General features: G+C 50.7%; 12 protein-coding genes across 12 annotated transcripts; 7 read left to right on the top strand and 5 right to left on the bottom strand.

The window, feature by feature from the left end:
* The first annotated feature begins 1,284 nt into the window (after nucleotides 1-1,284).
* Nucleotides 1,285-2,127, top strand: K489DRAFT_374940 (uncharacterized protein). The gene is made up of 3 exons (XM_033603569.1): nucleotides 1,285-1,314; nucleotides 1,381-1,674; nucleotides 1,734-2,127. Exons 1-3 carry the CDS (start codon nucleotides 1,291-1,293, stop codon nucleotides 1,998-2,000), a joined length of 585 nt encoding a protein of 194 aa, XP_033463896.1. The 5' UTR covers nucleotides 1,285-1,290; the 3' UTR covers nucleotides 2,001-2,127.
* Nucleotides 2,128-2,378: 251 nt separating this feature from the next.
* K489DRAFT_397240 (uncharacterized protein) lies at nucleotides 2,379-3,192 on the top strand. The gene is made up of 2 exons (XM_033606902.1): nucleotides 2,379-2,842; nucleotides 2,897-3,192. The coding sequence occupies exons 1-2, from the start codon at nucleotides 2,450-2,452 to the stop codon at nucleotides 3,050-3,052; spliced, it is 549 nt and encodes a 182-aa protein (XP_033463895.1). The 5' UTR covers nucleotides 2,379-2,449; the 3' UTR covers nucleotides 3,053-3,192.
* Nucleotides 3,193-3,256: 64 nt separating this feature from the next.
* K489DRAFT_397239 (kinase-like protein) lies at nucleotides 3,257-4,313 on the bottom strand (the record flags this gene model as incomplete). The annotated part of the gene is made up of 2 exons (XM_033606901.1): nucleotides 3,257-3,922; nucleotides 3,975-4,313. 2 exons carry the CDS (start codon nucleotides 4,311-4,313, stop codon nucleotides 3,257-3,259), a joined length of 1,005 nt encoding a protein of 334 aa, XP_033463894.1.
* A 163-nt stretch (nucleotides 4,314-4,476) lies between these two features.
* K489DRAFT_155 (uncharacterized protein) lies at nucleotides 4,477-5,967 on the top strand. Its single transcript, XM_033599247.1, has one exon. It carries the CDS (start codon nucleotides 4,626-4,628, stop codon nucleotides 5,889-5,891), a length of 1,266 nt encoding a protein of 421 aa, XP_033463893.1. The 5' UTR covers nucleotides 4,477-4,625; the 3' UTR covers nucleotides 5,892-5,967.
* Nucleotides 5,968-6,301: 334 nt separating this feature from the next.
* Nucleotides 6,302-7,075, bottom strand: K489DRAFT_304163 (uncharacterized protein; the record flags this gene model as incomplete). Its single annotated transcript, XM_033600503.1, has 1 exon — nucleotides 6,302-7,075. A coding segment is annotated over one exon (774 nt), but the record flags the coding sequence as incomplete, so codon positions are not given.
* Nucleotides 7,076-8,319: 1,244 nt separating this feature from the next.
* K489DRAFT_151 (uncharacterized protein) lies at nucleotides 8,320-9,642 on the top strand. The gene has a single exon (XM_033599221.1). It carries the CDS (start codon nucleotides 8,420-8,422, stop codon nucleotides 9,425-9,427), a length of 1,008 nt encoding a protein of 335 aa, XP_033463891.1. The 5' UTR covers nucleotides 8,320-8,419; the 3' UTR covers nucleotides 9,428-9,642.
* On the bottom strand, nucleotides 9,519-10,687 carry K489DRAFT_138 (uncharacterized protein). Its single transcript, XM_033599103.1, has one exon. The coding sequence runs from the start codon at nucleotides 10,350-10,352 to the stop codon at nucleotides 9,609-9,611; it is 744 nt and encodes a 247-aa protein (XP_033463890.1). The 5' UTR covers nucleotides 10,353-10,687; the 3' UTR covers nucleotides 9,519-9,608.
* A 126-nt stretch (nucleotides 10,688-10,813) lies between these two features.
* K489DRAFT_374935 (uncharacterized protein) lies at nucleotides 10,814-11,533 on the top strand. Its single transcript, XM_033603568.1, has one exon. It carries the CDS (start codon nucleotides 10,941-10,943, stop codon nucleotides 11,436-11,438), a length of 498 nt encoding a protein of 165 aa, XP_033463889.1. The 5' UTR covers nucleotides 10,814-10,940; the 3' UTR covers nucleotides 11,439-11,533.
* Nucleotides 11,534-11,892: 359 nt separating this feature from the next.
* K489DRAFT_347680 (FabD/lysophospholipase-like protein) lies at nucleotides 11,893-14,696 on the bottom strand (the record flags this gene model as incomplete). The annotated part of the gene is made up of 5 exons (XM_033602354.1): nucleotides 13,964-14,696; nucleotides 13,010-13,909; nucleotides 12,907-12,961; nucleotides 12,828-12,854; nucleotides 11,893-12,781 (listed from the first exon to the last, which is right to left on the bottom strand). The coding sequence occupies exons 1-5, from the start codon at nucleotides 14,637-14,639 to the stop codon at nucleotides 11,893-11,895; spliced, it is 2,547 nt and encodes an 848-aa protein (XP_033463888.1). The 5' UTR covers nucleotides 14,640-14,696.
* Nucleotides 14,697-15,359: 663 nt separating this feature from the next.
* Nucleotides 15,360-18,130, top strand: K489DRAFT_366081 (uncharacterized protein; the record flags this gene model as incomplete). The annotated part of the gene is made up of 4 exons (XM_033602737.1): nucleotides 15,360-15,711; nucleotides 15,761-16,050; nucleotides 16,125-17,114; nucleotides 17,156-18,130. 4 exons carry the CDS (start codon nucleotides 15,360-15,362, stop codon nucleotides 18,128-18,130), a joined length of 2,607 nt encoding a protein of 868 aa, XP_033463887.1.
* Nucleotides 18,105-19,291, bottom strand: K489DRAFT_374934 (uncharacterized protein). The gene is made up of 2 exons (XM_033603567.1): nucleotides 18,924-19,291; nucleotides 18,105-18,876 (listed from the first exon to the last, which is right to left on the bottom strand). The coding sequence occupies exons 1-2, from the start codon at nucleotides 19,146-19,148 to the stop codon at nucleotides 18,151-18,153; spliced, it is 951 nt and encodes a 316-aa protein (XP_033463886.1). The 5' UTR covers nucleotides 19,149-19,291; the 3' UTR covers nucleotides 18,105-18,150.
* Nucleotides 19,292-19,487: 196 nt separating this feature from the next.
* K489DRAFT_427309 (uncharacterized protein) lies at nucleotides 19,488-21,128 on the top strand (the record flags this gene model as incomplete). Its single annotated transcript, XM_033608295.1, has 2 exons — nucleotides 19,488-20,965; nucleotides 21,028-21,128. The coding sequence occupies exons 1-2, from the start codon at nucleotides 19,585-19,587 to the stop codon at nucleotides 21,126-21,128; spliced, it is 1,482 nt and encodes a 493-aa protein (XP_033463885.1). The 5' UTR covers nucleotides 19,488-19,584.
* Between the last annotated feature and the right edge of the window lie 415 nt (nucleotides 21,129-21,543).

Below are 21,543 nucleotides of genomic sequence, written 5' to 3'. Positions count from 1 at the left end.
GACCTCGACTTTATCACTGGGTATAGCGAAAATGAGAGCGGTTGTGATGTAACCTAGCGAGGCTCTGGTCTCGATCGGCGCCAACGAGAATTTTTTAATGCACTCGAGGTCGATCTGTAGTGCATAGGCGACCAGCTGGGGTATGTACTGGAATATTTGGGCCTGGGCGTTCGGGGTTGACGAGACGAATAGATAATTTTCCCCCATGCCGAACCCGATGCTAACAACGGTCTTTTCTCCACTACACTGACACAAGACACGCCCTAACAGAGTCCAAAGCACGGCGTAGTATCTGAATACGAACATCTCGTAGTAGAAAAAGTGTCTTTAATAAGTTGCAGATGGACTGTATGATGAATAATATCGTGTGTTGCAACCGGGCCTTTATGTATGCTGTCTCGGTGATACGTTCAAATCAACGCGCCCTGAATTGCCCCTATGAATTCCGCGTTCGCGATTCCTGGAAGTGAACCCTAGATCTCCAGCCCTCCAGGGCTGTGAATGCACTCCGATCGGGGAACCGGGAACGAAGATCCATGTTGACCACCTCGTGAAATAGACATTTATTCGACCATTACACAGATGCAGTGCATGTAGGCAGAAATCACAGGATGATCATCGAGCGCGTCTCGCTGTCACTGACTCTACGTAACGATCCACTCAGTCTAGCACGTGTTGAAGATTGAAGGCCTCAGGCGGCAACGCATGGACCCACACGCTCCCACCATTATGTTCCGTGACTTCCGTCGAATGCGTTATGGCGCACTCGTGACAGGATTTCCGTGAGCTTTCCTCCATTTCACAGCATTTCCTAGCGCGTCCCCACTTTTGCAAGGGTCTTCCCACACTGCATGGCGCCCGGCCCTCTTGAACGTCCGACCGTTTGCGCGCGCATAGCCTGCCTGAGTAGTAAGCCCAACCAAGTAGCACGGGCGTGAGCCTCCACGGTGGCGGCATCCACACGGTACAAATCTTGTGATGTACCTGCTGCCTCGCCAGCTAAACCTTTCCCATAGCAAGTCTATCTTGCTCGTTGCCAATTGTTTCGCCGATCGGCGATGCACCTCGACGTAAGTATCAGAATCTTTTGACGAGGGGTGGACCTTGGTCGGTTGTGCCCGAAGAAAGACGCAAGTCTATTCTCGGTATGACAGACCAATCAGCTCGACCGACCCGAACATATGCTTACTAGGGCGGAGAGGTTCCCATTCGTGGGAGATATAAGTAGAGGGTCAATTCTCAAAGCTCCAGCTCACTCAACCGGACCGTTATACCGCTCTGATCCTCGAAATGCAGAGTTCTACGAGCTTTTACGTTAGTCCGCCCTTGGAGCAGGCCAAGTACGAAAACGAACACGGTTGCCAATATTCGGAGCCACAGGCACAATTCTCCGAGCAATTTCAAATCCAGGCGCAAATGCAGGAATATCATTCTTATGCCCCCGGGCTTCAGGGCCACTTGTTACACGCAGACTGGAAAGCTACAGCCAGCATTCAATACCTACCACGCACAGCTCAACCATCTCAGAGCTCGAGTTCGAGCACACTCAACATGAATCTTGCGCCACAGTCGAATACGCAAGATGCGGACGCGGTGATGATGGCGTACTCAGCACCACAAGAACCACGAACCACGCCTGAAAAAGCTCGCAAATCGTTTGTCAGAGCTCGACTAGTATGACATATAACAACTCCTACTCCTTAATATACTTTGAAGCTGATATTTCGATGTAGGCCTGCTTGTCATGTCGTCAGAGCAAAAGAAAATGCGATCAACAACGACCTTGTGAAGGTTGCAGGCAGCGGGGTCAGGAAGAGGACTGTCTCTACGATGAGGTGGTCAAGACGCAACAGCTCGAAAAAGTGGTTGAATCAATCGAGGAGCTGTCGCAGACGATAAGGCAAATGACGAAGGAAATGACTTTACTGAGTCAAAGGCTGTCCGCGATTTTGGATCGAGATGCCCTTCGGCCATGGAACCAAGACCAAGAGTCCACTTGAGCTTGTGGATCTGGTCCGTTGGTGTGATGTTGTCAAGTACACCAGAGCAAGCATTCCATCAAGTAACGTCTCAGTACAACGAAATTGATCTTTATGGTACATGAATATGAGAAATGATGACTCCCGTGACACATCGACCCTCGCGAATAGACGTTAAGACCGTTCGATGACGACCGATTTAAAGTTATGTAAGCGTAAACGCTCGAAATAGTGTGCGGGCCAACAGCCGCAGATGCATGTGATAGATGTGAGACTTACGTACGGTGATCAAGCATCTCACGCATGGGTGTGGCCTCCCGCGTTTCGTGTGGTAGATGAAATTCCCGCGACTATCTTGACTCGGGGGTATCGTGGTGAACTTAAATAGAGTGAGGGCGTCCGCTACTTGAGATGCCCATCTACACACTGTCACCGCTAAAAGTTTCTGGAAAGCCCCCTTTGTTTGCAAGATGGAAGATTACTTGTACACGAATTACAACGCCCACCCAGGCCTACAGCAAGCAGGACCTGAAGAGCAACGGAACTATTATGACCACAACCATCCTCAACAATCGCTACCACATATTTCCGCTCACCGAAGCTTACAGCAAGTACGACCTGAAGAGCAACGGAACTATTACGACCATCCTCAACGATCGCCACCACATAGTTCCGCTCACCGAAGCTTACAGCAAGTACGACCTGAAGAGCAAGGGGAGTATGACCATGGTCAACAGATATCAACATATGGTCCCCAGACGCATAAACGAGGACCACTATTTTCGAATTCTTCAACGCAAAGATATGAGATCGTCACTGTGGCGAGGGACTCGTTGCCTAAAAAAACAATCAGGGGATCATATGTACGTGACGCGAAGTGTTTCACGATGGTTTCAGAGACTGACGAAGCGGGATAGGCTTGCAACGGATGTCGCGCATCGAAAGTATCTTGCAGTCGAGGGACACCTTGCCAAACTTGCCTGAAAAAAGGTGTGAACTGTGTATACGCCGAACAACGAACAGATGCTTGGCGGAGTTGTGTACCCGCTTGCAATCAGTCGAAGATAAATTGAACATCATTATAGCTGGACGCTCATCATAGTCATAAAGTCAATGAAAACGAAGCGTGCCAACATAACGAGACTACATTCGAGCTCATTGAGATTATCACGACAGGATTGGCTGTACGTATTTGCCCCATTATCTTGATTCGTGACTATCAAATCGAAAGTCGACCAAAATATCGTGACACCACCATATCCGGAGTTGTATGGCATCTATACGACGTGACTGCCTTCAGAGTCCTTGTTTTTGGCGGATGATACGAGCACGAGGTCGTTGTCTGTGAGTAGTAGCAACTGTGCAGCCTTTTCCAAGCAAACCTTTGCTGAAGTTCGCTTCTCTGGACGTATGATAATCATGTTCTCCAGTAAGAAATTGAGGGTGGGACTTTCGATATCTGTGTTGGAAATCGCCACATGCTGGATCACTTCGGCGCACCAAGTCTGTGGATTGGCCTTGTACCTTGGCTCATCGTCAGGAGATCCGCATATCGTCCAGGAGACGGTTCTACCCACACCCCAGACATCCACCCTCTGGTCGTACGCATTTCGTAACAGGATCTCAGGAGCTGCCCATTCCAGTATACCGCAAAAGGGATCGAACCGCTCGGTGGCCATTGCAAAGCCAACGAGTTTGACGCTTTTCAAATTGTTATGTCCATCGTACGTGATGATGACGTTGTCAGGCCTGATGTCTCTGTGGGCTATGGGACGCTCACGGTCATGGAGGTAGTCGAGTGCAGAGCACAGCTGCACGAGAATCTGTGTGGCCTCGTAGAGCGTTTTTGGCGAATCTTCTTGCAATGACTTCCCACAAAACCGTTCCCTCACGACGATGAGTTGCGGATGATCGTAGAGAATTTGGTACAGGAAGATGTTTGGCTTGGTATAAGTTAGTTCAGGTCGAATCCATGTCAAGGAAAATGGGGCCTACATGATTGAGATCCCGCAAAATCTGAGACTCAGAATGTATGGCCTGCAACACTGACGGTGATAAGGAGTTGATCTTGAGCGTGGACTCCTCCCCTAAGCGCAAATAAATGACGATGCCCGAGGGAGCGCTGCTGCCGGCCACGATTTCTCTCAACTTCGGTGTATCGTCACCGAATCTCGGCGCAATCGAGTCCCGACGTATCACAGTACGCTGACCCTTGGTATGCACTGTACAGACTTCATTGTTTTGCAACACCTCTACTCTACCAGCGTGTCGTGCCATGGGCTCCAATTTGGCTTGATATGGCTTCAAAGGAAGAATAATGTCTTCCATGTCCATATTTAGTCGGTCAGGAACAGAGAAAATAAAAGGAATATTGCAGGGACTGTGTTGAATTACTGATGACGCGGAAACGATTTATATAACATGGTCGTGTTCTGCTGATGAATATCCAATGCCCTGTAGCGCGCGTCAAAGTGACTGCATAATGCGAAGTGTGGTGGCCCGATGCCTCGATTTGTAGATCCTCTACTTGACGCATACCTTACTTGAAATGCACTTTGCTCACGAGTCAATAAACATAATAGATAGCGTAGGTCCCCTCCGTTTGTTATTATTTCTAATACCACCCATCCCTGCCTCGTTGCAAAAATGCTTACCCATCTGCAGCCCCAAGCGACCGTTCTCGGCGCCCAGCTGAGTGCCGCGAAAGCACTGCTGGCCAACGGCGAAAGTCTCGAGACGGCTCTCCGACGAATCCAAAGACAAAACTCATTCAGTGCAAGTTGCTCACCAAAATGTGATGATGTTGTCTCTAACGTGGATGAGGACAATCACATTGAAGGACGACATGAAGGGGAAGATATTGATGGTGATAAATTCACTATCATAGATATCATGTTCCAGAGCAAGAACAGCCAAGGCTTCCAAGTCTGCCTTGGTCGCGGGCTTCGATCGACTCCTTCTTGCGGACTGATCTGGACAAGCATGAAGGACCTCATGGCCAGCGGCCGTACTGGTTCCACTCTCTTGTTCGAGGCTTTCGGTGGGGATCAAAGTGAAAGAGAGTTCCATAACAACTTCTGGTCAGTGTTGGAATGCGTTCCGCGCAGCCGCTCTCCCGATGCGTTTTCTATGGACATCCGGTCGGATCGCGCCCTGGTACGCTATCAAGAGACCTTCGATAGCGAGATTTTTTTCAGCTTCAGCCTGAAAGCGCTCCAATCCACACGGCCGGGGCAAAAGTTGTATGATCAATCGTTCTCTTCTTTTAATGCGTCGATCGAGATGGGCTTGCGTCAAAGAGCCACTCTGCCAGGGCTGCTGCGGCTTCTTCTCGACTGCTTCGATGAGCGTAAAAAGCTGCGCTACACGCATGGTGCTCGGCTCCTGGACGGGGTACATGATCTTCAGCGTCTTCGGCAGACCAGTTTTGAATCAAAGTATGAGGACGAAAAGCGGAAACTCGATGCATCGAACGATGAAGCTGCAGCATTGACACAAGTCCTGAAGACGAAAATACGTGTCAGTACATTCAATGCGTACCTTGTCGCCGCCGATAACAACCCGGACTATTTGAACGTCATGGCATCTGAGCTCTTCCTTGGCGATGAGTGGACCGGTCTACGTGCTCAGGCCTCAAAAATCGCTCGTGGCGAACCCGATCAGCCTCGATTACTTGTCGAACCTTCTCTTCAAAGTTATCCTACCTCTCTCGCGGACGATGTCGCACGACTAGTCACTCTAACCAGCAAGATTGACTGGGAGACGACAAGGAGCTTTCTTCCTACACTTCCACTGAATGCAGTGGAGGAACCTTCACTCCCACTGAATGCAGTGAAGGAACCAAAGAGTAGCAAATTGGGAGCTCTCCAAAAGATTCGGCGAAAGATGAGTCGGAAGAATCTTCACGATTGATTTGCGTAGCCAGAACCACTCTGTACATCTATTTCGTTTCATTTGATGAAGCTTCGCGTGAAAAATAAAAGCGGAAGGCTGCAAATGTCATCTTCTTCTACGCTTGTGACAACAATCTATAAAAGAAAGTAGAAGCTAGGGCATCGGATTGATCACGACTTCCTCTTGAGCTCGGCAATCATCTCTTGCTGATTTGTAATCTGTTTTTGCATGTCCGCCTTCTGCGCCGCTTGCAGTTCCTGCAATTCCTTCAACTGTTGCCGCAGCGTAGTGATCTCTTTTCCTTCCCGAACCGAAGCTGTACGCTTAACAGGGGACTCTTCACGAGATGTGGAGAAGCCGATGGTAGACTGTTGTGAGTCGTTCTCGAGCGAAGTGAAGGACCCAACTCCGAGTGGCTGTCCACGAGACCGGGAGAGCGCAGACTTGATTCGAGCAAGATGCTGGGGATAGAAGTTCTTGTAGATCGCGGAGACCACACCATACGTCTTATGCCACTGCCCAACCGCAACATCTTCTGCAAAGTCGGTGACAAAGACCCGACGTCGGAAGTATCGTGGTGATCCATCCCTGACCACGGCAAAATGTCCAAAGATCTTGATAATCTCTTTGTTGTGCGAGACGGAAAATGCCAAAATCCTACCATCGACTTCGTCTATCGCTGAGATGTTGGTAAAAAGCTGCACAATCGAAAGTACTGCAATGCTCGCTGCGTGCATGCCCTGGCGGTCTGCTTCTTCTATTGTACCTCTATTGCCTTTTGCTTCGCAGATGAGGAAAGGGCAATAGATGCGCTCAGACGGTAGGATCTCACAAGTGTGTAGGCAATTCAGGCGCATCGTCTCGATCTCTTCGTCTGTAAAAGCGGTCGCTGCGATCCCGATGGTGAGGTCGGGCTTAGGCTGAGGACCGCAGATGGGTTCGCAATTGGTCCATTCCGCATCGATAGCTTCCCGGACATGCTCCAGGCTATCATGACCATCGATGTAAAGAAGTTCCGGGGATGGAACGAGCAGGGGCGTGACGTCGCGAAAGATGCGCGCCTCACTCCGGAATCTCACTAATTCCAGAATCTTCAGAAGCCGATCACTGCTGAACATTGTCCCTGTTGGGATCGTGACCTTTGCACCCAACAGGCTATCGCATAGCTTCTGGCAGTCAGCGGAGACAACGGCCTCCGTCTGATGCTCGTTCATGACCAGGCCAGCCTTGAACATCAACTCTTCATGTCCAGGAGACCACGGGGCCGGTGCGTGACCCGCTCGTACCTTGTTACTGTAGCTGCGCGCTAGAGAGTGCGGTCGCTTGCCAGATCCACGACGACCAGTTCGGCTGCTTGCGCGTGAATCCATAGGCGGCCAGGCTCCGAAATAGTCCGCCCAATTGATTTCACTGACGTGTATATCCGCGTCGCGGTAGCTAACGGTCTCCTCTTCGCGCTCGGCTGTCGTCTCGATGCAGCTGCCTGGGATCAGCCGGGCCCTCTTGATCGGTAGCGCCGTGTCCGATTGCGAACGCTTCCTCTTCTGCGGGGGCGAATTACTCTGTGGTGAAGGAAGTTGCCAGACTTCGGTTGAGTTGAGACTGTCGGTATGGCATATGTCGCCCGGCGATGCCATGAGTTGGTGGAGAAGGGGTTTCGTGATACGCTCCACTTTATCAGTTTTCTCGGACGAAACAGGGAGGGGGGCATAAGCCGACGTGCGGCGCGGCATGACTAGGCCCGTCGAGAGTGGCAGCTATCGGGGTGTGTATGTGTGAGTGAGTGGGTGTGCGTGTATGTGTGTGTGTGTGCGTGTGTGTGTGTGTGTGTGTGTGTGTGTGTGCGAAAGCCAGAAACATGGACGTGCGGTTGCATCGGGGAAGAAGGAAGACGTGACGTCTCTCGACGCGCCCGCACCACCTTAGGGCATCAGACGGCAGCGGATGAGGTTTCAGAAATTCCACAACCCTGACCCAGCGCCGCGCAGCAGCTCGGGCCACTTCCTGCGGACGCTCTGCACGTTGTGCTCTACTGGCGTGCTGCGTGTTCAAGGATCGCGCGACGACAATCGCGGATCAATCGCTAGACCATGCGCAAGCTCGACGCGTGCACGGCCGAACGAGTCCGTTCGGTCTGATCGGGATGGATGATGGCGCAGCGCGATGGCAGCTTGTGAAGTATTGCGTACGGGCCGCTTATCACACTATTGATAGTTAAACGGTGTCCAATAGTATCTAGTGATTGCACAGTATGCTTACATCGGAGGACCGCGATGGAAGGGCTGCAAGGATTTTCGAGAGTTATGAACATCGATGGCCGTTCTATTGGATGCACAACGGACAACATGTAAACAGCAGTGATCCACTTTCACTCCACAACCATGAATATGAACACGGCCACACTTTCTCAATACGAATCCGTTTTCTTGTCGACGGATCCACCGCTACACCAGGTACACATCCCTTGCCCGAGCCGAGGAAACATCGTCGAATAATTCCACCGAAGATAACATTGCGACAAACCCATCGGGGGAGACAGGCACTTGATGTTGCAAGATATGCCCCTCCCTGAATTCGGCGTCATGGATGATTTGAGTGCATCACAGATACGACTGGAACAGGTCACCAGTGGTAAAGCTATATCAACCCCCCACGCTCACGTACGAGACCATGAAATCCACACTCCCAGTGCCGAACCTGCCTCGAACTATGAAGAACAATACTCGCTTCCAACGACTTCGCGCCCCCCAGTCGCTCAGATAGTACCAGGAACAAACCCTCCCAACTACGATTTCACAAACCCGAGATGGTTCGAGGATTACTACATAGAATATGATGAATCCCTTTTAAGCGAAACAGAGACAGCAGGCTCGACGGAGAACCAATCGACCTACCCTGAAGCAGCTGAGCCATTCTCGAGGGACAACACACCGGGCAATAAAGTCCAGATCGAGACTGACAGTAATTTGACGCATGTTGACATCACAAGGAATCCACACAGCTGGCGCCCGTCGCCGGATGCGAATTCCTGCTTGGAAGATTGGAGAGAGTTCCACTTCGTTCGCAGCCCCTGTGGCTCAAACCTACGTCTTACCATAAATTACCGAGATCATACAGGTTCAGAGAAGGATCTCGCACTGGAGTTCAGCCTGCTTGATGAGATAAAGGACGCGTTTGACAAGCTTTTCGAGGCCAAGGTCAACATTCCGCACCATTCTTCGACGGTAAAAGACACCCCTGATGTCAGAACCGACATTGCTCACATGAGCATTCAAGAAAGTACCCCTTCCGTGGACAATGTCCGAATTACTCTGGATCCGAACGACACGATACCCTCCCTACCTTGCAAGAGAGATTCAAATAGTATGGCAGGGTCGTCAATCTCGTTGCGAAGCGAAAAGAAAATCGGAGCCTCAACAGCGGACAAAAGGTCGAAACGCAAAGCTGGATCCTCGAGTGAGTTCAGATATCAGTCGTTGGACCGGGCGATCAAGAGACCGCATGTCCAAGAAGCTCGTGCCGGTGAGAAGCGATGCAAGACTAGTCACAGCTAGACCTTCTGTGGACGTGTGACTTATGTAGGCAGGGGAAAGTCAGGTACAAAAGACTATGGGAGTTGGCCAGTAGTAGGCGATTTTGGTGACAGCACTTTGACATTGTGGAGGAAAGACCAAGTTTGCAAGAAGAGCTACAAATCTTAATGTCAACACTGTTTCGTGGCATACAATCTCATGCTCAGTCGTCCCCCAACTCTTCGTCGTAAATGATTCGTGCTCCTGGCCCAGCACCCCAGCTCTCGGCTGGGGCAGCCCCCTTTGCTTCAAACATTGATGTGCCAGTGATCACTGAAGGTCTCATTGTCCATGTAACAGGATGGTTGACGAACAATTTGACCCGTGCCGCTGAAATTGCGTCTTCGTCAGGGCTCTGTGCTTGTCGCTTACGCCGGCGAGTTTCGAATGCGATGTATTCAAGCTGGTCCGCCTCGAAGGTGTTTTCTTCAGGGACTGAACAAAAGTGGACCACATGCTGAATTTCGCGGGTTAACACGCGACACTGAACGTCATTCGAGTAATGTGCCAAGTCACGAAAGCTGTCCTCCTCAGATTGCCAATCTTCGAGCCAGTAGTCTTCGAAAGCTTTTTCAAACGTCTCCACGCCATGTTGCCGCCAGAAATACATCAGAGCTCCAAGGTAGGTCTCCTTTGACCGACTAGGATCACCTCTGTACTGCCATTGCGCTTGCCGAAAGTCAATCCAGCGCCAGAACTGCGCGCGAAATGACCTGTCTCTTTGAGCCTTGTCGTAGAAGCTCGTCAGACACACGGGCCACCCACCCCAGTTGATAATGGCAGCATAAAAGAACGCTTCTGTTTGAGTGGTGTCTGCAAGTCTGTCCAGAGGCGTAAAGCCCACCTTCAACGAATCGGCCGGGTGAGAATACTCGCTTTGGATGGCCTTTTTCGCTCTCCTAAGCATTTGTCAGCCGATTCGCCGTGGTAAAACTCGAAAGCTTACCAAGCTTTGAAACAGACGGCCTGGCGCTGCTCTGTAGAGCTGCGTAAAAAGTCCGAGATCGCGTCCAGATCAATTCCGTATGTATTAACTTTGCAATTTTCTTTGACGAAGCGAACAGCAGCTTCGTCCGAGAGCGCGAGAAATTCTTCGACGGTTATAGTCATAGTCAGATTGATGAAGAAGTGATCGAGGCATTCATGGATAACAGAGCGTTCGGTGTAGATGTACTTACTCACTGACATGCGGTGGCAACGACAATAAAGTGAGTCATCGCGGCGATAACTTGACCGCAGGAGAGGTAGTGCTGCCTGAACAAACGATTGGTCAACTGCTTCTGATTGGGTAAGCGCCCACATACGGATCGCATGAACAAGATCCCGCATACGTTGGGCGCTGGCAGTAGAAGGCAGGCTGGCCCTCAGTCTATCTATATAATCCAGGAGCAGGGCCTTCCAACAAGGCACCTTTTCGAGTACATCAAACAAACTCTACATCAGCCCTCCAGGTTATCAGTCTTCCACGAATCGTTACCATCGAGCGACAACCAAAATGCAACGGAATCTACCAACCGATCAGCGTCCCGCCCATTTCGAGTCCGACGACAAACCAAAAGCATCAGATCAGACTCAAGACGAAGCCGTCCGCTTGAGGAATTTTCACGGCGAGTTCGACATTTGCAGAGGAGCTGCCGACCTGAAGACAAGATATATCCAGACTCGCCATGTGTTAGATTTCTATCAGAATTCTTTCACATCTTTAGCTTCGAGAGCTGAATTGCTGGGACCTACGATCTTTAGTCTCGGTGCCGGACACGAGTGTGGAGAGTTGACTGAGCAAGACCTTTTGGTGCAGATTAGCCGTTTCTTGTCAGCTTTCCCGCAGGACAACATAAACGGCTTGGTGATCGCGTTGCTCTTGCATAAGTCACTGCAGCGAAGGATCTGGCGCCCGACTGAGGGAACATTCGGTGGCACATATATCGATGATATGGCCGAAATGCTCGGAATCCCTTGGCCCTGGGTGTACTACACAATCAATTGGACATGAAAGCTTAAGGTGTCATTTCTGCCGATATACCGATGTTCCAATTGCCCCGAAGTACCGTGCTAAATCTATAATCTATGCCTCTCAAATCTCCCAGGTGCCTTACTCGTGCTTGGGATCTTGATGATCGATGAGAGATACGTTTTCCATTTTCTCGACCCTCTCTCCGCCTTAACATAGGTCCTAACTGCACGTCTGTGATGTCCCTGTTCAGCAGACCCATCACTGATGACTTGCAACTCACACGCCATTGAACTGCGCGACTTCGTGCCTGAGGGTTCAGAGCTGCGGAGCACTTCCCCTTTGGGTCCAGCACTGCCACCTCAAAATATCGTCGATATCTTGCGATGAGTAGATGTAAATTAAGATGTTGGATTTGTCTATACCCAGCCTCAATCACCACGCTCTCATCGAGCTTTTCCCTGTCACAAGGACGCCAAAAAATCCATGCGACCACTCAGTCTCTATAGGAACGATCAGCCATTTGTCGTCTTTTTCGCTTTACCGGCAGCTTCGGCAGAGGCTTCTCCAGCATCGAATGATCTGAACGACCGAATGGTGCATCAAATTGCTGCAGCGAGAGCAAACCTTCAGCGCTTCGAGGCAATCCACTTATACGGAGATGTGCAGATGTGATTCCTCCTAGCGTTATCCTGACTTCGTCTGCAAGAGTTGGCAAAGTGAAATGGATACGTCGCCGAAATGATGGAGCGCCTTTCAAAGACGGTTCTATGCAGGACACAGGTGTTCCAAACACAAAAAAGAAGGCTGTAGAGCGAAGAAGTCTCTCATACAAGGCACGTCGGCCATCGGGAGAGAGCTCCAGCCGACACAGAATTGAACCTTCGCACAGCCACGATGTCCCTTTCCACGATGGCATCTTGTCAAATTCGAAGTAGAACATGGAAGCTAGCACAATATCCTGCATCAAGCGTAGATCAATACCTTTTCGGACAGCATCCATAGCTGTCGTCTTCAGGCTCTCTAGAGCTGAAAGGTCATCAAGCACCGGTTCGGGATCTCGTAGTGTGATGTTGACTCGGTGATATCTCTCCTTGTCAGCCATCGAGAGGCTGCCATTAAACTCAGACCAAATTCTTTCGCCGTCCATGCTCTGCATGAAACTATCATATACTCTCAGAAGCGACTTCCTGTATGGTAGGCTGCACCCGACATGAGACACTGATGCCGTCTTGCCGGTGCCTATAGACAGCGCGAAGTCCGGCGTAGGCTTCGTCGGCCACACTCGAGCGATCTCCCATTTGCAGATTCGGACGGGATTATTGTGCCTGAGCCCACCGTCTTGGAACGTGCCGATGTTCTCAAGAGTAACCGGCTTGAAGAATCTAGGTACTGTTAGTACTGAAACATGCTATGACGACAGAAACTTACAGTGGAGCTGCAGAAGTGCATGTTGCCCTGTGAGTACATTAGCCATGAGTTTTGATACGACTGAAATCCAAAAACGTACGCTTGGGCAAGGCTGACATCTCGCGCAGGGTCGGTTGCTCGGATGACGGTGTATGCTACTTTTTGATGAGCAAAAGCCTCAACAAGAAACTCAAGAGACGAACCGCTGTCTGTCACAGCATTTGCGCTGTGATTGTAGTTGGAGAAGATGCACGGCTCGGGGTTCAGCGCCGTCGTGGTATTGCTAGTCACTGCTACCTTTGTATCGCTCACTAAGGGATTGAACATCTTAACCTCGACGTCTGCGTCAGATTTGAAGGCATCCTCGATAGCTGACGAGCTATGCTTCCAGTCGCGGAGAAATGCTACCAATAATTGCCGCATTCTTCTCAAAGTGCTTACCGTATCACTCGACGCGAATGTCTTAGTTGCGATAGCTTCGAACTTGGATATGCACTCTGTCGTAGACCAGCCCATCAAAAACAAGCCGATCGCGATAAGGCCACCAGCTGATGTGCCTGCTACGAAGTCGAAATGTTCGTGCAACGGGACATCTAGGAACATAAGCTCCTTTTCGAGGCTTTGAAGTACTACAAGAGGGATGATTCCTTTGACTCCACCGCCATCTAAGCTTAGTGCTCGAACACCAGCAGTAGGCGGCATCAGACGAAAAGCAGGTTTATGGTTAGGCTCTCCGCATAACGGACACGCTGAAAGGAGAAAACTGTTCGACTTTGACCCGGACCTCGACGCTAAAGTGCGAATGCATGTATCACACATGGCATGGCCGCAGTGAAGGACTTTACCGCAGGTGCCGACAACACAAGAAAGGCATGCGTTGTTTGTCTTGGTGTCCTTGAGATATGACTTCAATGCAGCCAGATTCCGCTTGTGAAGCGCGATGGAATAATTTCCCGCGAGCACCTCCTTGTGATAAGAAGCGAGATATCTTGCAAGTGTAGCATAGAATCCTGTACGAGACGAGCCCTGTACAAAATGATGATTGATAACGGTTTCTACAGAGGACCGGAACAAATGATCATAAAGCCATGTGATTGGAAAGTCTGCACGCAGGTGATTAGTAGTGCAATATCACACGAATGTGCCGTTAAACTCACTATGGCACCCAGGTGGATAGCATGCGAGGATAATAGCAGACGCGAGGAGTGGACAAAGCAAAAGGAAGCACCACGATTCTGACGGCATGATGGCGAGTATATCTTGCAGATTCGCGGTCAATCGCTCGGTGCACCATCCAGCCGCTCTAGAGGACGTTGCGAAAGAGAAGGACAGTGTGGATTGGTTGGCATATCGACTCAACATGCGGTCGACCAAAGCCGCAAAATGCCCCCGGTTCAAATTCATGCCACAGGTCAGGCGCGCGCGATTGGAGTCTTGACGCATGTGATCGATATTTCCGAGGATGACATTGGCACGTGCCTTAATTGTAGAGCGGGGATTGACGCCAACAACCTCTACGCAACGGAAGTGGGCTTGGAGGGAACCTCGAGGATCAACAGCATCGGGGTCGAGCTGGGCAGCCACCAATCCTAAAAGCTTATTGCTGGCCTCGTCACCGTCGAAAGAGGCCGCGAAGCTTTCTACTATGACTAGAACGGACGGCAACATGGGACGTGGTAGATCAGGTGCTGCGGATGATCTCACGTGGTTACAGAGGATCAAAGCAACACCTGACAACCCACCGAGGTCGGATGCGAAGTAGCAGACAACGTCCGAAAATGGAGATAGCATCATACATAGCTCGAACCCAACAGTGCGTTTGTCCCAGGGCATACTGCTATCAGGTCTTCGAAGTGTACGCGGGACCAATGGCGGAAGCGCTGGCGGCGCAGTGTAGCTGGCCTGGAGGGGCACATGGAGTTCATAATCTAGATAGAGAGCTTGATCTGAAGACTGATCATCATGATTCCACAAGAACGCCTGGCCGTGTGACTTCGAAAGGAACCCATAATCACTACCCTTCAGCAATTGCTGCAGTATCGCAGACTTTGCTCGTCTCCCGACGAGTGTCGTAAAGCGACGCCCAGGCAGCTCAGACTCTCTGCCGAGCATGCTTGAATTCTCGACCAGGAAGAGGCCATCGTGACCGGTGCCGACCGCCAACCAGGGCGGAAACTTGAGCTCGAGCGACATTGTTTGGTATTCTATGTGACTTGGGTAAATGGATGAGTGGCTTGATCGAGACTTCCAGGCCGACACGGTGGATTTATAGATGTGTATCGCGCATAGCCACCTTTGTCCTCTCTATAGTCATTGCGGAATGGGGAATTAGGATAGAATGCACCTGGGTTTACATATAATCTGGAACTAGGAGCCCGGTCCGCCGTTCGCAGAAACTGGGGGTAGATCGACATAAGCGCTGGCGAGAAAGGACCGACGATTGATTGGGGGCGGTTCATGTTCACATGATGAGCGGATGTCCCCTGCCCTTGGGAAGGCTTGTTCCCGTGCAGGGTCTCCTCGCGCGCCCAGGTGCTCGCCCCGGACGCAATCATGTTAGGGTTAGCACGAGTTCCTCTGTCTTGCCTCACCTTCCCGGCCGACATTGCCGAGGGACGACGCGATGAAGATGATGACAATGTTGATCGACTGTTACGCATCTACAAGCTCGAAGGCTGTGACCGTGCTGAGGAACGTCATTTTATCAAGGGCTATATTGACGAGCCTGCACAGTCTGGACTTGTGCAAGAAAAGCCCAAGAATTTTTCAAATTTGCACCCCTCAAGCATCCCATTGATTCCTTTAGCAATTAGTTGCACCGAAGGACTCCATCGTGTCAGGGCAGCCGAAAAGTTTCTAGACGCCCAAGACAAGTGGTGGGTGGTCAAGGTCTATAATAAGCAAGGTTAATAAGGATACTCGAGCGATTCAAGGCGCAATCTAACAATTCACAGATGCCTCCAGACAAGAGCTTCGGAAGGATGCTCAGATGTTCATGAATGAGCAACGGTTCTCTGACGGGTTCATTATGCACAGCATCATCTGCTGTAGGGCAGACAAAGATAAAAACAGCGAGCAGATGTGGTGGGCGAGACTCACGCGAACCAAAGAGTATTATCTTCGCCAGATCCTCAAGCGAACAGCATTTGCATGTCTCTTCCAAAAAATGCGTGCTTGGCCTGGAATGTTCTCGCCTGTCATGCTCGGTTCATTCGAGCGACTCTTCTCCATGAAATGCGACGAGGTTTGTACACAAAATCTTTCACTTGCGGGCTGACAGGATGAGCCGGGTCATCCTGCCAACTTGATGTTGAACAGGCTAACAAATGCCAGGAGCTATGCAATTACCTCGCCCACATTATCAAGTCCTGGGAATCTATTTTAGCAGGAACCGAGAACTCTCCTACATTTCTACTAGAGGAATCCAGCGTAAGATGCTTGGAAGGGTTGGTGCCTGGTCTCTCATCGGCAGACGAAGCTACAATCCGAAGCGCGATCCAGGAGGGCACTTGTTTTGCGGCCGCTAGCTCACAAGACAAGACCCGTATACTCGCAAACCTTGAAAACATCACCTACATGGTCCCGAGCCTCCATATCTTCTTCGAGTCATTGAAATATCTGAAACCATGCACTGATATCATCCGTACTCTTCTGCCGAAGAAATCCAAACGCACAGTGCGAGAAGAGCTTTTCGCCGTGTATCGGTGGCGGGATCAGTCATATCTGTCGGTAGAATACGCTCTTGGTGATTATCGTGATCACCCCTCGGAGGGAAAATTGCGAGACCGCCTACTTTGTTATGAAATGCTATGGTTGGCTGTCCTCCGTCAAGTCGTCGAGCTGGGAAATACTACTACTCGGAAAGAGCGCCACGAGCGTAAGCCAGTGGCTACCGAGCCAAGTCCAATTCTCAACCAAGAGCTAGCAAGCTATGCTTTCAGGCTGGGCTTCAAAACATCCATTGTCAGCAGGCGTAAGGACGACAATGCTGCCGTTGCCGCTGCCCATCAAGTTTTGCAGTCGATGGGTGGCCCAGATGATCAAGATCGGGATCAGATCGCCCGCGATATAGCTGTTTTACTCAAACGCAGGATCGTCAAGTCACAACCCTATGCGCCGCATCTGACTCAGGAGTCTAATCTCCCTGTGCATCGGCGGTATGGCCGACCATTCACCGATGATTACTTGAGCAATCAGCAAGTACTGTTCGTCCCAAATATCCACATGGAGTCGCCTCCCAAGGCCGTGAGTATTTCACCGTTCTTCTGTGTCAGTGATATGATTAAGCACTTTCTTGGAATAGAAAAGGTACGTGTGAGCCATTGTGGTTGTTGAGCTGTAGCTGATAGTCACGTTTGAAGACAAAACACCCGTTCCACATCCTGCCCGGAAGACCCCCTTCGCAAGGTCTAGAAACTAGATTGTCGCAGACTCCTCAGAACTATGCCGAACTCCGGGCTGCTTTGTCAAGAAGTCAAACTGCGTTATTAGAATCTCAGCAAAATGCACACAAGTCGGCTGACGATCTTGCTCTCAAGACGCTTGAGTGCACGAAGTTACAGCAAGAACTGTATGCCTTTCAACAACGTGTCACCACGAGCCATCAGCAAACGAGCCACGAGGGAGCGATGTCGGGCTCCGGTGTCCCGCCGTTCATCCAACGGATTCGCGACTATTGCCGCTCTCACCCAGTACCGCAGCAATCGGATTTTGAAAATGGCTTACGAGTTCTATACGGTGAAAATCCAGAACCAACAATCGAAGACTTTCACGTGGACTCTCGCCAATGTGAAGATTTCGCGAAAAGCGTTGGCCTGTGTACGGCAGAGATCTTTCGAAACTACGATTACTATGCTGGGCACAAGGCAACTTTAATCATTCGTCGGCACAACGATGAGGAAGGAAAAGAAAAATATGTCACGAAAATTGAAGAGAATGTCGCAGGAGTCATCCTCACAGCCTGGAGGAAGCACGCTGTCATCGTCCTATGTCACCATCACCTCGAGCGGGACTTCGTACAGGACAAGATGCCAAACCCATCATCTACGCTTTTTGCGCTAGAGAAGCTTCGTTTTGTTCATGAGGGAGAACTACTTCTCCGCAAGAGGTTCATGATTGAGGATCGCCCTGTTGATGATGACCGAAGGAAGATTCATCTCGCGGGTAATGACGGACAAACCCCTACTACAAGATATGTAGGTAGCTCGACGGATAATACTCAAGGGCGTCGAAAGCAAGAGAGCAGGCATAAGCATCCAGAGGAGCCGTCTAGCAGTGTGGCACGACGACAGGATGTGGAAGTGGAAGAAGATGATATACTATGATGATTTAATATATACATGGCTCAAAGTCGTCTTGGACGACGGTGTTCATAATCATCATATTCATTGTAATTGCCTGAACGCCTTGAGTACAGTCGTGAAGGAAATCGCTCGTTCCGAGCTGGAGTAATTTGCCGCGTATGTCGCGATGGCCGCAGCATCAGATTGGAGTCATTGCGGCTGGGATGGGACGCAGCATTGGCAAGCACATCGAGTGGAGTCGGAGGGTTTCGGCGCGGCCAAGATTGCCTCTCAGGCGTGTGCGGAAGTGTATTGATTGGAGTCCAGGAAGGCTTCACGCTGGTTACAACTTCCTCCAGCACACGCTCAGGCAGATCTCTAGCCTCAACGAGTGCAGCCCGCTGCACGACCGGGGCCGGCCCGGCCACACTCGTGAACGAGGGTGTCGTTTGTGATGGATCCAGTGTTTGATCCCTCTCGACAGCAGGCTCACTCGGAATCGAAGTTGTCAATGCAGGCGTAGCCGAAGCCGACGTGTCTGCGACCGTGAGGTGTGATGGCGGACTGGCGACTTGGTCTTCGGAACCGGGAATATTCCATGTAGGGCTTTCTAGATTTGTGAACTGCTCGAATACTGTAGGAGAGGGAGCTACGATCTCTCGAGATGGTCGGGCAGCGTCTCTCGAGGTTGACGGCCGTCTAAGTCTACCAACCACTTCTCGATCTGCTTTGGCTTCGGCCTCGGTGATGAAGTCTGCTGTAGAATAGACGGTCGCGTGCGATAAGGACTGGAAATGATCAGCCGGCGTTGAGCTAATGGCAATGCTGAACTCACGTTGAAATCGAGTATCCTAGACTTCCTGTCTGTATCGGACACGAATACGTCGCAATTCCCGCTGTACTCGACAACGACGGTAAAGCGGCAGTCCTTGCCCTGGCCGTTGTGGAGCATGCTGCGATAGAGTTCGCTGGATTTCTTGAAGATTGTTTTGACCCTTCCATCTTTGACCTTCTTGATGTTCTGCACCTTGGGTGCGGGATTGCTCCGTGACTTGGCCATTGCGACGATTCTGGTTTCAAGTGCACAGTTCTCGAAAGAGAAAGGTCGGGCCTTATAGCATTGCCGTGACCTATCAGTGCGGCGTCGCGAAATGAGTGCCACTAGCGCAAATCATCAATGGGTGGGATCCCTTCAACGTTGATGCCAGATCCCGGATCCCAGATCCAGGATCTCAGCTCAGGGCAACGTTTCTCTAGTGGGTGGTCCTCCCTCGTCTATGCGACAACGCCCTATGGATATATATGCACCTTGAATGTCACCCCGAACAATAATTTAGGTGCCGTATCGATTCAAAGAAGCATTGACGATGGAGGCAGCCAACGTTTATGGCTCGTGTATCGGAGCATGTTTGGTTATATTTGTCGGCTGGGAGCTTGCAAGGCGATCACTGCAGTATCAGACGCGTGCGAGGCGATGGCTACGTAGTTATACCACTATGGCAGTCGTTCGACGGCGTGGATCAGGCGACTTCAGCGTCGGCGACGGCCTCCAGCTGATCATCCTCGCCGTCGGCAACATCATCGCGTGCTTTCTACAGCCAGATCAGACTTTACAATTACGACTGGGAAGGATCGCCATCATGAATCTCATTCCACTCTTCCTCGGCAGCCGTTCGAACGTCTTTGCGGAGCTTCTTTTGGGGTTGTCTCCGCATTGGTATGGCCTGATGCATCGCTGGCTTGGGCGCATATTTCTCGTCGAAGCAATCGCGCACGCATTGCTCCATCTTGCGACAGCCCAATGGCAATTATCCTTGGTTCAGATCCTGGTACGACTTTTATGGCAACCCCTCAAACCATGTGCTAACCGAAGGAGCAAGCTCCTCTCCGTAGCCGCGAGTATATTCCTGACTTCCATCCTTTACTTTCGGCGTACGTTCTTCGAACTGTTCCTAAAATGCCATGTCATCGCTGCGCTGGGCCTCATGGTGCTGCTCTGGGTCCATGTCAGAGTTGGACAGAACATCGGTACGGTAGCTCTGATTGTCGCGACATCACTTTGGATCATAGATACCACCGTCGGGCTCTGCCGCGTGTGTGCCCGGGTTTTCGCAAAGATTAAATGCACAGTAACAGTGCAGGCACCGCCCGCTCTGCTCACTCTTGATATTGAGATACCCGAGTTCGCCATGCTGAAGTCCGTGTGCCACGGCCGTTATATCTACTTGACATCATTTTCCCACCCTCGTCATCTTCTTGGAATGTTCCAGAGCCATCCCTATTTGATCATGTGGGAGGACGTCACCAAGACCGGGCAAAAATTAACAGTTCTCATACATACCCGTCGCAACTTCAGCAACAGTCTATCGACATCGGAAGGAGCGTTTGGCGTGAACATCTGTGGTCCGTATGGCAAAGTACCGGACTTCGGCATGTATGACAAAGTCTGCTGTATTGCCAGTGGGGTCGGCATCGCAGCGCATTTGCTTACCATCAAACATTTAATCGCACAGCATAACGTGCGCAACGTTCGTGCGCGACGAATTTCCCTCATCTGGAAAATCCGAGAGCGAGCGCATGCAAAGTGGGCTAAACCATATCTCAGAGACCTGTTTAATTTACAAGAGAATTACAGGATTTTGAACGTGTACATAGTTTACGAGACTGGACCCGATAAGGATGTTTGGCTCGATGATGATGCTCAGCCAGACGCAGACGCAGTGGAGAAGCGTCACGTGTCTCATCGGCCAGACCGCGACACCCCCAGCGGCTTGCACAAGGGGCAACCTGAGTTCTCCAGATACGTGAAAGAAACGGTGCTGCATCAGCTGATAACAGGAGAATGGGCAGGAGATGCCGGGAATATGGCGATTTCGCGTAGGTATTGGGCAAGTCTAGAGACACATGATGAGTCCTGCTCTAATAATGCTTTATCACAGTTTGTGCAGACCCGGCCTTCGAAGCCGAAGTGCGCAAAGAAGTGCAGCGGCCTCCCTACGACATCGATGTGTTTACAAGCCCGTTTCGGATAGACCCATGATCGCGCCTCGGTCGCTGATTAGATTGATTAGATTGATTAGATAGACGATCGCCGGAACCGGGAGTGTACTGCTTCAGGGTTCGGGATACATATCTGCCGTGATTGTACGTTTCTGCTTTGTCACGTTTTGTGTTTTGACACATGATTTTTTGTAAATCACATTTGTTTCCCCACTTCACGGTTTCTCCACGTATCGTACGGCTGTCTACGTTTCTGGAGGCTCACGTTTTGTGTGTCTAATGTCCCTCCCGGCGTTGCGAGCCACCCTGTGTAACGAGCCAGCTTTGAAGATTTTTCTCAACAACATTCGACACCACAAGTAACGTCCCTCCCGGCGTCGCGAGCCACCCTATGTAACGAGCCAGCATTGGACACTTTGATCGATAATACTCTTCAACACCGATATGAATTTGCT

Source organism: Dissoconium aciculare, assembly GCF_010015565.1.
Source record: "Dissoconium aciculare CBS 342.82 unplaced genomic scaffold K489scaffold_1, whole genome shotgun sequence".
NCBI classification, from domain to species: domain Eukaryota; kingdom Fungi; phylum Ascomycota; class Dothideomycetes; order Mycosphaerellales; family Dissoconiaceae; genus Dissoconium; species Dissoconium aciculare.
Note: the sequence above shows the minus strand (reverse complement) of the source record. Positions and strands in the feature narration are given on the sequence as shown.